Source organism: Vespula vulgaris, chromosome 2, assembly GCF_905475345.1.
Source record: "Vespula vulgaris chromosome 2, iyVesVulg1.1, whole genome shotgun sequence".
In the NCBI taxonomy this organism is placed as follows: Eukaryota; Metazoa; Arthropoda; class Insecta; order Hymenoptera; family Vespidae; genus Vespula; species Vespula vulgaris.
Window position 1 is genome coordinate 19,005,541 of NC_066587.1, and position 14,318 is coordinate 19,019,858.

The 14,318-nt window shown below is 46.1% G+C and overlaps 2 protein-coding genes across 2 annotated transcripts in view; one reads left to right on the forward strand and one right to left on the reverse strand.

The window, feature by feature from the left end:
- LOC127061541 (protein rhomboid) overlaps positions 1–10,856 on the reverse strand; it is a 232,769-nt gene extending 221,913 nt beyond the window's left edge. The window contains exons 1-4 of the mRNA XM_050988563.1: positions 10,710–10,856; positions 8,517–8,758; positions 7,852–7,875; positions 7,600–7,764 (exon numbers count right to left, since the gene is read on the reverse strand). Of these exons, the coding sequence (XP_050844520.1) occupies positions 7,600–7,764; positions 7,852–7,875; positions 8,517–8,696 (369 nt within the window). The 5' untranslated portion in view covers positions 8,697–8,758; positions 10,710–10,856. The remainder of the gene's footprint in view (positions 1–7,599; positions 7,765–7,851; positions 7,876–8,516; positions 8,759–10,709) is intronic.
- A 1,504-nt stretch (positions 10,857–12,360) lies between these two features.
- Positions 12,361–14,261, forward strand: LOC127061547 (soluble calcium-activated nucleotidase 1). The gene is made up of 4 exons (XM_050988579.1): positions 12,361–12,985; positions 13,052–13,255; positions 13,320–13,477; positions 13,564–14,261. Exons 1-4 carry the CDS (start codon positions 12,361–12,363, stop codon positions 13,774–13,776), a joined length of 1,200 nt encoding a protein of 399 aa, XP_050844536.1. The 3' UTR covers positions 13,777–14,261.
- Positions 14,262–14,318: the final 57 nt, after the last annotated feature.

The following is a 14,318-nucleotide window of genomic DNA, read 5'->3' on the forward strand; positions in this document are numbered from 1 at the left end:
TTAAACTGATTTTCTAGCCCCTGGCAAAGAAGGCCGACTAGACGACTACTTTACTGCAACGACAATGCATCCTGTTTTCTCCCTCTCTCGCCGATCGTTGTCCATACAGCGACACAATGGCCTCGGTGCCCTTGTACCACTGTCCTTCGTATTACGGTCTCTAAATTCTCCCCGTTATAATCTTGCTCCTTGGCGTGCCGAACCGGCACCGACTCGATAATTTTACACCTTCGAGCGAATTAAATGGCTCTTTGCCACTATATTATCACCCTTCGTGTAACGCACCTTCGAAGGAAAGTATTAGTAAATAATAAGAGGAAAGAGTACGGCGACGACTTCGAATGTTTTGCACGTACCGATCAGGAGGGGATGCTTTGGCAAGGTTGTCCGCTAGAGCGTGTGCGCGCGTGTGTGTGGGCGCGCGCGTAGAACGCCATCGTCATAAGAAATGCGAACGCATTCTCGCGGCAGATATCTCCGAGGCGACGTGTCTGAGGGCGGGCCGAAAATCTATTATTTACACTGACAGGTACGTATGGTTGGCGCGAAGTGAATGGCGTTTTTCACGAGAATCTAGGATTCCAAGGCTAGGAGAAAGGGTAGAAGAGGGGTACGGGTACGTACGGGGATGGAAGGCAGTGGAAAAGGGAAAGGCGTAAAAATCGTGACGACGAAAATACGACGTGGATAGGCGCGCCGTACGTGAGCCAGCATCGAGATGAGCTTTGGCTCTGGAGAAAAATGTAAGAACGAGGCTAAATAAATTTGTTACGCGCCGCGCCGATAGTGCACCGTGCTTGCGGCTCTGATCCATGGCTTTCTCTCGTCCGACGGTTAGCGCCCTTTCTTCTCTCCTTTCCTCTTGTATCTCTTTGGCCATCGCTACCGATTTATCGCTCGTTATCGACGGCGTTTACACGCGATAAGGAAAACCACGTGGAAAAACCGAAAGAGTTTCTTCGTCGAGAGTTTTTTTTTTTTCGTTGGAAAAAAGAATGGCTCTACGCTCGTTCGTAATCGCGGTACTACTAACGATCCACGTCCATGATTTATGCAACGATCGTCTAGTGCGCTTGACCGGCCGTTGTGCCAATATGATCATCATCGGTATTCAATCGGCACCGTCGAAAGATAATGATCGCAAATTCCGCAATTGATGTTGCGTTCGTGTAAATAGAAACGCACGAAATCACCCCACGCTCGCGAGGAGATTTTGTACGAGGCGAATCGTCGATAGGCGAAAAACGATAAATTATGCCGAGCGGGGGATCGATTCGATCGAGTCGTTCGATCGGAGAATCGAATCTTTGCCAAGGGAAAAAGAGCTTTACGAGTAGTCGAAACAAAAAGCGAAGCAAGAAAAGAGAATTGGCACGCGTCTGTGAAAGGGTAGGAAACGGCGCGTAAAGGGTAGCCCGTCGAAAGGGGACGAAAGAGGAGGAGGAGTGCAAATAGAGACAGCAGAGAGGAGCGTTCCCTTGCGAGACGAGAGAGAGAGAGAGAGGCAGGCTTAACGATGATGGGCGTGGAGGGAAGAGACCGAGGCCGCCTTTGTCCTCGGCGAGCAGCCAAATTATGTCGAGAGGACTCAAAATCAGGCGGTCGTAATTGGCGAGCTGCTTGTTTTGTCGCAAGCCGCCGGCATCGCGCCGGCACCGTGCCCGAGCCCCCGAGACTCGACGACAGATGGCCGAGTCAACTTGCACGCTTCTTTGTTCTTATTATCGCGACGATTACCGCTCTCCGAGAGTCGATCTTCTTCCCGCGGGGAACTTCAAAGAGAATTACGTCTCTCTGGAAGAATCTTCTCGCACGCGTACCGAGAAAGAATCGAGAGCTTCCCTCGGATCGGCTCGATCGAGCGGTCCGAATAAGCTCGAGGAAAAGTTCGGGAGGAAGCCGTGACCTCCTTAAAAATTTTAAGACCAGCGACTAGATTAATAGAGCCGATGTCGTAGGAAAAAGCGTGCGAGTATAGGGCTACCGGTCGAACACCTGTGGAGTCACGGAGGTCGAGGGTGGTAAGGTCGAGGGTAAGCTCGAGATCGCGGGGAAAAAAGGACAAACACCCTCGAGAATTTGTTTTTACATCGTCTCCGATAGTCGGCGCTGCGATAAACCGCATTTGCACCTTCTTCCTTCGCACAACAGGTGGAGACACATCTTCGAGCGCAACGAATGCATCGGCTGGCAATAACTAACTACCTACGTTTTTATCCTTTCTACCGGTAGAACTTTCGCGTCCTTTACCATTAACTCGGAGAAACATTACTTTACTTCTTGTTCGAGCAAGTAAAGGAAATAATACCTTTACCTTCTTTCCGAGAAGCACAAACCGATAAACTCCGTTCCCCAGACGCGATCCGTTAAGAAAACGAGAAAAGGATAAGATAACGTTTAACCGTTCGGACCATCGAAAGTGCTACGTCTCTTAAACTAGGCTCCGTTATCTCGAACGTTCACGAGATTGGCCATGTTTTATTTCCAGTGTCTCTCCTAATTAGAAGCCGTTTAGACTCTCGGCTCGTTCCAAACGAATCGTAGCTCGTCGAACGAGATGGACTCGACGATAAGCGAAAGGGAAAGCGCCTCCAGGACGAGCCAATCGAAGCTCCGATAATTCTCTGGCTAAATATTTCTTCGCAGATCCTCGAAAGTGTGTACTATCCGAAGGCAGGAAATTTGTCAAACCGACTATCGTCGCGACCGTGAAAATGCGATAACTTTGACAAGGAATGAAAACTGCCTTACTCCGACATCGATTCTTAGCTTATCCGTAGAATCTCTCGGTAGCGTTCGACCCGGCAAAAGAGACGTTTAAGGGAATCATCGACCGAAAGAAGGCAAACGATGCGACCCGATAAGCCCACGTATTTAGAAACGCTTTCAATGGGTCGCTTAGACCAAATTAGCCTTAATAGGTTAATCCTGTCCCTGTTCCCCTCTCGACGAGGTATCTCCTCCGTAACCGAACCACGGCGATTTACGAAAATTGACAGGGATTTTGACGGACGATCGGTTACTCCCATGGAAATAAATCTCTCTCCTCGTTCGTGACGGAAACCGGCCGGATGATGGATCGTCGATGACTAATAATAGACTCTATCGACTCGTAGAAATTCAACGAGGACCTTTGGAACTGATGTATCGAGTCGCTCGTTAATTTATACCGTTCTCTTCTTCTCGAGTTAAGGAGCCAAGTATCGTAAATATTCCGCGTAAAACGAATTGCTCGTTTATCGATACCCCCGGCCTGCTTCGATGAGAGAGACAAGAGCGAAGACGAGGATGTTCGCTTTGGAATGGAGATTTAAGGTACCGATGTGGGTGTGGACGCTGCGTAGTTTCGTCCTCGAGGGATCCCGACTGTCGTTGGTGTTGCATTCGCCGCCAGTGCGACGCCCTTTCGCTTGTTCCAGCCAGGACCTTTCGCGCTCGCTCTCTCACGCACGATACACGCGCGCGCTCGTCCGCGCTCGTCGCTTAACGTTGCTCGGTCCAGACTTTCGACGATCTAATATTACGAGTCGCGCGTAATAGCCTTAGAGCGGCAGCTCCTTTTCCGTCTTTCGGTAAAAAGAGAGGAGAAAGGTTTGAGAGAAAAAAGATGCTAAATCGACCACGAAGCAACCACGGCAAAATCGTCGAGTATCGAAATTTTATTTAAGACCAGTTTCTCGATTCGTTCCAACGAACTTTCGAAAGCATCGCGCGGATACGACGCCGATACGATTTTCGAAGGAAAAAAAAAAAAAAGTGGATGGACGATGAAGCAAAGTTTGACCACCCTCGAATCGCGCGAAATTACGTTTGAAATATTATCGTGCAATTTTTCGAATCGTAGAAGCTATCTTTTGCTACTGGAAAGTTATGTTTCTCTACTCGAAAAAGAGATAAAGAGTTGGAGAGCATAAAAGCGGTCTACACACACAAAGACAAGAGTGCAAAGCGAATGGATCCGTCGACGACTAGGCAAAGGGGGAATGGGATTTATCGTTGGCGCGAAGGAACAAGAGGAAGAAACGAGGGAAGGTAGTAACGAGAAATGGCAGAAGAAAGATAGAATGAGAAAAGAGAGAATTTCCTTAAATTGCACTTTGTAGCTCCTGAGAGACCTTACACAGAGATTTCGACGCCCACGGCGAGGGATAACGAGGCACTCTCGTCCCCCCTTCCCCGTCCCCATCTCTCTCACTCTCTATTACTCTCTCATTCGCTCGGTCCCTTTTCGTAAAGGTGAGACACACGCCGGTGGGTCCTACGTGCGGCCCACGGAGACATAATTGATATCTGGGAAGGAACATAGAGGAGAGAACGGACGACAAAGGTGGTCCAAAAGCGGGAGAGACGGAGAGGAAAAATGACCTTTAACGGTATCGAGGAGAGAGAGAGAGAGAGAGAGAGAGAGAGAGAGAGAAGCGAGAAGAAAAAAGGATCGGCCCGTGGACCACCGCGATCGCGCGCGAGAATCGCCTGGTCGGCTTTATTTCTCGAATGCCGACGAAACGATAGAGAGAGAGGGCGAGCGAAGCAGGGAGAGGGAGAGAGAAAGATGACCAGCTAAGCGCCAGGGCAACGTGCACGCGGTCGATTCCTTCCTTCCTTCCTTCCTCTTTAACGTCTCCTTCCCTCTAATCCTCGGCTTCCGCGGCCTGTGCAAACATCACGGACTGACCACACCCCCTCCATCCCTCTGGACCCGTGCTAATTGCTAATCGTCGTGTACGATGCGCCGAAGGGACCTTCGCCACTCTCCTTCCTTTCGATCTCCCGCACACACCGTTCATATATCTCTTTCTAGATCTCTCCGCCTTTTTCGCTCGTTAAAAATTAACACAGAGATTTTTCTAATAGGACCTTCATCTCGCGAAAGAAAATTTTTATTCCGAATATCGAGCGATCCGTCTTCTTCAACCAGCTTCGAGGGAACGTCAGCGGCGTTCCATTTGTAACATGCGTAAGTCGTAATCGGTCGTTCAATTCCGATGACGTAAACGTAGTCAAATATGCTCACGTACGATCAGGTAGCGTGATAAACGAGATTACCGTTTTATTCGCTATCGCGACGAGATAATAAGTATGCAGAAGGGTGTAAGGTGCTACGAATCGCGGCTAGGAACGAGGAAATCCAGGTTACCCTCGTTCGACCGTAAATCATGCTACAGTTAGAGAGAACGCGCGATTGCAATTCCTCTCTCTCTCTCTCTCTCTCTCTCTCTCTTTCTAGTTTCTCTTGAATAATTGCATCTACCTTCAACCACCTGCGGCGTTAATCCAATTATTGAACGCTGGCTCGTGCGCGGTAATAGATGAAAATTTTCAACGAGCCGGTAACACCGTCGGAAGACCAAAAAGAAAGAAATATCTATCTTTTGTATGGTCGATCTGCGAACGAGGAAGTAATTATTGCGAAAAGAAAAAATCGCAAGGTGATACGATTTTCCTATCCGATACGTTCGTAACGTTTATCCGTTATCGTTTCCATCGATCGTCTCGGGCCGTCCTTGTATGATACTAATTGCGAAGAAATCACGAGAGGGTTACTTCGATCGGTCGACGAGACATCGATCGCAAGCCGTGATAACGAAGGGAAACTTTGGAGCGCGACGAAATTAGGCCGAAGAAAGGAAATTGTTTTCTGCTTCTTCTTCTTCTTCTCCTCTCGTTTAGTAAGGATCGCAGGACCGTGGCAGAGAGCGATCATCCGCGAGAGAAATCGCAAGAACGAATGGCGAGCTTCGAGTAACTCGTACTCGAACTTTCTTATGTTTCGTAGCTACGCGAAGCTCTTACCACGAGAGACTATTCGATCGAGTAAGGGAGTACGAACGGGAAAGGTAGAAAGCGCGAAATCGAAACGCGAAGGTACAGTATACTCTCTCGTCCGACGTAAGAAGATCGTGTTTGCTTTTGGAAAAGGATTTCAACGGTTTCTTCTTCTCCTCTACTACTTCTACTTCTTTCCCCTTTGGTTCGAAGCATTTGCAAAGCCGTCAGAGATTCGACGATAATCTCCAAGTGGATTTCATCTTTTACCCGTAAAACCGAGCGGCCCGAGGAAAACAGATAAACGGATCAGCCTTTGACAAGTTGGGTTCTCCATCGAGAAGGAAGAATGGGAGAAGGAGACACGAGAAAGAAGTCCGAGGAAAGATCTAACAGGTATTTCGAGAATTTTCGACGATATTTTAACGTTCTCGAAATATCGCTAAACCGAATTACGTTTCTCCGAACAGCCAACACGACTACGTCGGACGTAAGTGCACGAGTATTTACCTAGCCTCTCACGGAGACGCGACTAAGCGGAGGAATCGAAGCGATCGGGTTTCATTCAAAAAGGACGCCTCCCTCTTTCTCTCGTTCGCGGGGATATAATGCGGAAGGTAAACCAACTAGCCGCTCTTGCATCGTCAATTAAGCGAAACGTCATCGGAAGGGTCTCCCCGCTCCCTTTCCCTTTCTTCGCGCTTCGTTTAACTCGCGATTGCGGATCGTTTCTCGATTTTCCGCCACTCAAACGTCGTTTCCGTTCGACTAAGAGAATTTCTATGGGCAACTGGGAGTGGAGGGAGAAAAAGAAGAACTTGTCAGCGAGTTTTGAGCTCGGACAATGGATCCTCCCGTCGCCGCATCGCATTCCCAAACGGCGAGATTATCATTTTCTCGATATTTATCTTCGAGTTTCTGCCCTCGTTTTCGAAAAACCATTGTCGTGGCTTCTCAGACGACGACGAATAAGCCATACCCTTCACCCCGCTCCTCTGGCCTCCTCTAATACCGGTACTTTCGTAGTTGACAAATAGGCGAACAAAGGAAAACTCCGGAGGCAACCGACGTTACAGTCGGTCCATTTAACCGCTACGAGGCCACCTCGATCGGTCCTTTTTACAAAATCGACGGTTTCCCCTTTTCGACGACTCACTTCGTTCCTAGATCTTTTCGGCCAGATGCTCGCGATACGCCAAGGAATAATGATATTATCGTCGGTCGTAATCGTTAAGTCGTGAATCGCGATTGAAACGCTGCGCGCCGGTGCTACGTCGCGTCCGCGTCTTTTGCCGACGATTTCTTTATTTCGTTTAGAAACATTTCGACGTCCCGCTGACCATAAGGGATACTTCGATAACTCGTCGATCTTTTAGAAAATTACTTTTGTCAAATTTTATCTACGAGATCGTCGGATGGGTAGCGATTACGTTGTTAACGAGGACGCGTACGGTACGGGGTATCGCGAGACATCGATAAGGAAGGATTTGGCTTCGGTCGACCGAGCATCGAGCCAGCAGAGTCCTGAAATAACTTTCTCGAACGGTCGAGCAGGCCGCAGCACCGTCTGTGCCGCGACAGCGCCATTGCTCTTGGGATAATTCGTCGCTTTCTAGCTTACTAAAATCTTCCAGAGTAAAATCGAATAATCGATATCACGGTTTTCAAGAATATATATCGTTCGTTAGCCACGATTTAACTTTTCCAAAACTATTTCTCTACGAACCGTTGCTGTCGTACGTTTTGCGACTTACGTATGAAAACCAAAAAATGGCGATGTTTCGATCTCGAGGAAAAAAAAAGGAAAAAAAAGATAAGAACAGGAATACTCACCACATTGACAAAATCCTGAAAAGTAATAGCGTCGACCTTCGATTCTTTTGCCCTCGCGAGCAGGATATCTCTCTTGTTCACTGGTATTTCCGCTTTCCACTCGGCACTTTTTAATGCTACCAGAAAGTCCTCCAATGGTATCTCTCCGAAACCCTCGGGATCGAACTAATTACAAGGGCATAGCACATTTAATTCTTTTTCTTTCTATTCAGAGATTTTTCTTTTCAGAAATCAAGCTGTCTAACGTCGTACCTTGTCGAACAGCATCCGCCATTTCTGAAAAGAGAAAAGAAAAGAAAGGAACGAAGATAAAAACCGATAAAAACCGATAAAAATATTTATGAACACGAATATACGCAATGTAAAGCATCTAGAACATTCTATGAAAATCGTCTTGAACGGAATGCTAAGGCGAAAGGTACAAAGGTAGGTTCCCTTTATATCGAGGTATCTATACCCAAAAATGTTCATTGAAAGGAAATCCGCCTTTGAAAACGATAATCCGGTCGTTCGTTCTGATGCTCGTACACGGAAGAAGAAAGCCAAGTTATCCCATTCTGGATTCTGAAAAATTGGCTGGGGAGACACCTGTCGCGAACATTCTTTTTTTTCCCGGCATTCCAAACTCTCGAATACGTGCCAAAATGCAAGAACGAAGGATTTTTGCCCCTACCTTGCTCCCCTCTTCTTCCCTCTTTCCATAGAAAGAAGAAATATTTTCCGACAGTTTATATGGGTCAGGGTTCGTTCTTTCACGATCGAGAATACGTCGCAGAGGTCTAAGAGACCGCGTAAATCGATCAAACGATATAAAAGGTAAAGGTAAGTTTGCAAATACGTATAATAATAGTAAAGACAGGCTAAAGAACAAGAAGAAGAAGAAGAAGAAGAAGAAGAAAAGCTTGGTGCGTGCTTACGTCGTTGAGAAGTTCCCTTCTATACTCGGACTCGTCGATATCGATCTCCGAAGCGAGATCGGTATGATCGGTGACGTATCCATCGTAGTGCGCGCTATTAGCCTCGCTACGCGCATACTCCTCTTCTTCCTCGACGGCACCGGCGATGGTCGGTATCGAGGCACCGCTTGCCAGTAGCATTACCACGCGTGGCACAACGTCACCGGACGAATCTCCTCATTCCTCCCTCTTCCGTCTCTTTTCTGAAACGTCATGCAAGAACGCTCTACTCTTTGGAGAATACTCGACGCGAAAAGAAAAAAAACAAAAAACAAAAAACGACGATAACAACTAAAAAGAGTCCCGGTTAACGAAAGAAATTAGATGTTTCTTCGAGCATCTCGTATCCAATTCACTCGATAACATCGATCGGTCGCGTCCTCTTCTTAGGGCTGGTTAGAGCAATACCCTTGAAACAAACTAAGTACTTACTAGTATATACTAGGGTGCACATCGCGTTATACTAGTAAGTGCGATGGCGCCGTTTCCATGGCGATGCATCGACTCTGCTCGTCTGGGAAGGAACGAGATACGTCGCCTATTTACCCACCTCTCTCCTTTCTCTCTCTCTCTCTCTCTCTTTCTCTATCTGTCCTTTTTGCGATCGCCCCATATCTCGACCGATAAAATTCGAGGATTGCGTCGACGATCGAAGAAGGACACCGACAAAAGCGTATCACCCCCCGCATGTCGAGCAACTTTTCTTAAAACGTTAAATCGTTAAATCGTTAAATCGTTAAATCGGTACGAAAGAGAGACCCTTCAAACACTCTCTCCTCGTTCAATCGTTTCGAGTCGAAATCAAACAGATCGATATAATTTTTTCAGAAACTGCGCTCGACACCGTCGCTAAGAAACGGATTCTGTAATCGAAGCGATCCGGAAGCGAAAAAGGGATATAAAATCCTTCGAGGGAGGATAAACGACAAGAGCCCTAACACGCAATGCACTCGGCGCAGTCTCCTAAATCCCGCAATAGTCTCCCCTCTTCGCGCCATTTTCTTTGCTCCTTTCGTTCGCTCGGCACCCTTCATTTCGGTGCAACGTCATTGCGGACCCACGAAGACTCACCCCTCGACGTCGACTCGACGTCGTCGTAGTCGTAGTCGTCTCCACCCCACCGGTGGTTTCAACCGCGTCTCTCCCTCTCTTTTCTCTCCTTCACGCTACTTCGACTTTGTCTACTTTTCTCCTACTTGCACCCGTATACGTTTACCTACATGGATCGGTCGCGTCGTTAGCTCGCCGTTGTAGATCGATCGTCGACTAGAGTATTATAATCCGACAAAACGATGAGATCGTTTCGACGCGGTTCGACTATATACTTACGTATATTTCTCGTTTCGTTTGTTTATCCTCTCGCGAAGAAAAGGAACAAGGGGAGACGTAAGAAAATCTAGCGGACGTTCACCCGAGATGTCTTAAGGTCGTTGACCTTGAAGAACGTTCAACGTTGGACAGGTATCGTTACGGAAGGTGCTTCGCCTAACACCCTCGCCTGTATCTACTTACGTCTACTACGTCGAGCCACCCTACTAGTACGAGCGTTATGTTACGGCTCGTGAAGCGCCTTTTTTTTATGGACGGAACCTTCTCCTTCGAGTTTGTATCTACTCGAGATACTAGATACTCGTACGCGCGTATATGTAAGAAGACGGCGAACCTTCCGTAACCGTGACACGCGCGCGCACGCAACAGACCGAACAAGATAAAGAAAACGAGGCTACGGTGCGCTGGAGCGTTACCCGAGGACGCCTCGCACGCGACCTAAACTCGTACGAAACATTGCGAGAGATTTACGATATCTGTTTTGATTTGTAGTAAAAAAGAAAAAAGCAAAACCAAAAAAGAAAGAAAAATGAAAAATAGAAAAACAAAAGAAAATCGATTTGCGACGTAGCTCGTCTCAAACGATGAGAACAAAAATAAACGCGTCGTCACGCGAGCTCTCCGTTGGCACATACCGGTTGCAACATAATAATAAAGTAAACGCGTTGCGCGAGAGACGAGGTGCGACTGTTCTTGTTTTCGCTGATCTCTCTATCAAGGCTTATACGGAGAAAACAATGCTAGATCGATAGGTATTTCAGAGTCAAAAAGTTTCGTCGAGTTATCGCATTTTTTAATCGTAACGAATGAAATGATTTCGCTCACCTGTTACGAGGATTTTTTCTTCTTGGGACAAATGCGACAGGAAGCATAGACGGAAGTTGATCGTATCGACATGATTTCGAGATAACGGAGTTCGATCTTATTTCGTTCCTCGATTAACCTCGTGAAAGAATCTTGAAGCGCCGCAGGTAAACGCACGCGCAACCTCGCTCCCGAGACGAGAATCGGATTCTCGACGCGCCACGGTTTTGGCGGGAGAAAGCGCGATTCCCATTGGCCGTCCGTAGTTCCTTCGAAAGGCGTCGACCTATCGCGAACGTTACATCGATCGTCGTTGGAACGACGTTTGTTCGAAGTTATATAAAAGCGCGAGTGTATATATTTTCTAAAAGAGCTTGAAGAGTTATAACTGGTAGGATTAAAAATCTGCGAAAGGCACGAAACGAGTCGAACGACAATCGAGAATTGACTTGCCGGTATCGGACGTATCCGAACATAAAGATATCTTTTTCATATAAAAAGCGACATTTGAAAAGTCGGAAGGATCGGGCCTTCGAAAGAGGATCGAGGATCCTCGTACTATAAAAGTCTTTTTCGAATCGGTTCTGTCGGGACTCCACTTTCGGGCGCGAGAACGCGTTTGAAAGAATTTAACTCGTCGTCTGTTAGAGCCGAGATCCTCGTGTCTTCGATGGCGATAGCATCGAAAATCGTGAAGGTGGAGGTGGAAGGCGCCATGCGGAACTGCGGCAACGTGCTGCGCGGCACATTTCGATCGATAAGAGACGCGTTTTACCGCGGCGTGCTCGACCGATCACGGCGAAGCGTCACGTGCGCCTTCTTTCTTTCCTCGCGTCTAATATGTTTACCAGACGACAGCGACGGCCAAAGGAGGAACGAAGTGCGACGAGAGAAAAGGAGAGGAGCGAGCACGAGGAAACGAGTTCGGATCGCTGATCTTTCGAGTTGGCGAGTCCCCGATAGTGTTATAGCGACGTCGCCGATGGAAAACGCGTGACGCGACTGACGAGGCCTTTGCCGCCCTCGTCCGCTGACCCACCGTCCCCTCTTTCGACCCTCCACCGCCACCCCCTAACAACGTCCCCCTACCCCAACCAATTCGCTTCACCCTCCCACGAAAGCGTCAACTCGAACTCGTGCACGCGCGTCGTCGCTTTTGCATCTATTCCCTCGTGCTTATCGATGAGCCACTTTTTTTCCCTTCCTTTTTCCTTCCTTCTTTCCTTGCTTCTTTCTCCTCGTCGATTTTGACGTCGATCCCGAGACGACGATTTGAGTTATCGTTTGCTGCACTTATTACGATTAATACGATCGACCAGCGACGTAAGACGACGAAGACTCGTAATTAGGTTAATAATTACATCGTATACGTCCTACGTGTGCCCCGTATAAGGTTAACGAGATAAAAATGTCATATTTTATTTCCAACCTACTTTTGTTATCTCGTGGAGAAATTGAACTGTGGGAGGCGCAGTTGACACAGTTGCGTCAAATGTCAGCTGTCAAAAATTCGCTATCTATCAAACGGCGCCACGTTACGTTCCACGTTCGCTATGTAGATCGATGGCTTTTTGAGCAGGTTAACTTGTTAGGTTAAGTTTTCGAGTGTCTCTCCGATATGTACGCGAGCATGCACACCTCTTGACGTGGGTTTTTTCCTTCAACTTGGTATATGAAAAGATCGCGAATGAAGAACGGAAATAGAGAAACGATGTCGTATTTGCGCGACTGGAGGCAAGCTTTGCGTGCTCCCCACGTTTACAGAGTGGCGAATAGTACTTTTTACATTCAAAGACAATTTTTGGCATTGATATGCGTTTTATTGTGCGTTCCGATCTTCCTATTGGTCTATCCCTTTTTCCGAAACGTCATTTGCACGCCCGTCACGCATCAACCTTTGTCCCAATGTCGTTATTATAGATACAATAAAACTTATCCAGCCACTTCGCCCGTCAGAACGTCTAAAGGTATCACCTACAGAATAGCTATAGTCAGCGATTTAGATCACGACTCCAAAGCCTTAGATAAAAAGGATACTTGGTATAGTCTTATGAAGACCGGTAGTCTCTTCTGGAATCCATCTACAAATTTTCTTTCGATTCTTTGGGACGACAGGACTCTTGTCTTGTCTTCGTCCTTGGCTATGAAAGCCAGAGGTATGGAATTGTCGGAGTTGATCACCTTCGACGGCCATCTGTTATCCTTTGACGACCGAACTGGGATGATTTATTACATCGAAGACAATCAGGCCTATCCTTGGGTTATCTTATTGGACGGCAATGGAAAAAATCCAAAAGGTATGATATCTCGCGAAACTATATGCCGAATGGATTATACGTTTACCTTCTCTCTACGCTTTATAGGTTTTAAGTCCGAATGGGCAACGGTTAAGGACGAGCAGTTGTACGTAGGCAGTATGGGTAAAGAATGGACTACTCCTTCAGGAGAATACGAACACAATAATCCTCAGTGGATCAAAATAGTTTCCCCTAGAGGGGAAATTCACTCCATTAATTGGATTTCAAATTACAAAAGATTGAGGCAAGCGATTAATATCGAGTATCCAGGTAGGCTAATCTGTCATAACGTAAAAGCATAAGAATAATTGACTACAGATTGTCCTTTCCACAGGTTATATGATACACGAATCAGGAGCATGGAGCGATATACACAAAAGTTGGTTCTTTCTACCGAGAAGATGTTCCAAAGAACGCTACAATGAAACCAAAGATGAGACGATGAGCTGTAACGTTCTCCTAACTGCGGATGAAAACTTTGTAGATATAAAGGTTAAGCTTAAAGCTAAATGATATTTAGATAAATTTTAATCGTTAAGTTGTAATACATTCGTTTAAAGAATAAATTTAATTTATAGGTTAAAGAAATCGGTGAACTAATTCCTGTTAGAGGCTTCTCGAGTTTCAAGTTCTTACCAGGATCCGAAGACACTATCATAGTCGCGTTAAAAACCGAAGAGTATCAAGGAAAAACGGCAACGTATATTATGGCATTCTCGATAGATGGTACTATTATAATGCCAGAAACGAAAGTAATGGATAAGAAATTCGAAGGACTCGAATTTATATGACGACTCCTATGATTGTAGTACATTATTTATAGGACAAATTGTAAATAAGTGTAAAAATTCTTTAGGGAATCATTTTATATCGAGACAGGAAAAGAAAACTATTCGACTTGTAACAATACTCGAGCATTGTCCTACCGCGTGAGCAGAGGTACCACTTATGTTTTCATTTATATAGAATAATAATAGTTGATTCGAGATACTACGTCTGTCACGTCTTACGTACAAATTTATCAACATGTAACTAAAGAATATTGTAAATATTTACATACGTACTTGTGCGTATGTGTGTGTATATGTGTGTGTGTGTGTACACACACGTATGTATATGTGTATATACATATATATATATATGCATCGAAAAATTTTCATCGTCGCGCTTTCCAATGGATTCGTACGTTTCCAATGGAATTACTCGTAATAAGCATATCGTTTTCTCGGGCAAACGTTAACGATGTTATGAAAATATAAATACTCGTCGAATTTGAGAGAGTTTTAAGCTTACTTTAGCCACGATCTTAATATATTATATATATAGTATTTCT

Excerpts from the sequence above, each read along its gene's own strand:
- LOC127061547 (XM_050988579.1), top strand. The coding sequence starts at position 12,361 with ATGAAAAGATCGCGAATGAAGAACGGAAATAGAGAAACGATGTCGTAT. Across the intron at positions 12,986-13,051 it reads CAATGGAAAAAATCCAAAAG|GTTTTAAGTCCGAATGGGCA; the intron begins GTATGATATCTC and ends TACGCTTTATAG. Across the intron at positions 13,478-13,563 it reads AAAACTTTGTAGATATAAAG|GTTAAAGAAATCGGTGAACT; the intron begins GTTAAGCTTAAA and ends TTTAATTTATAG.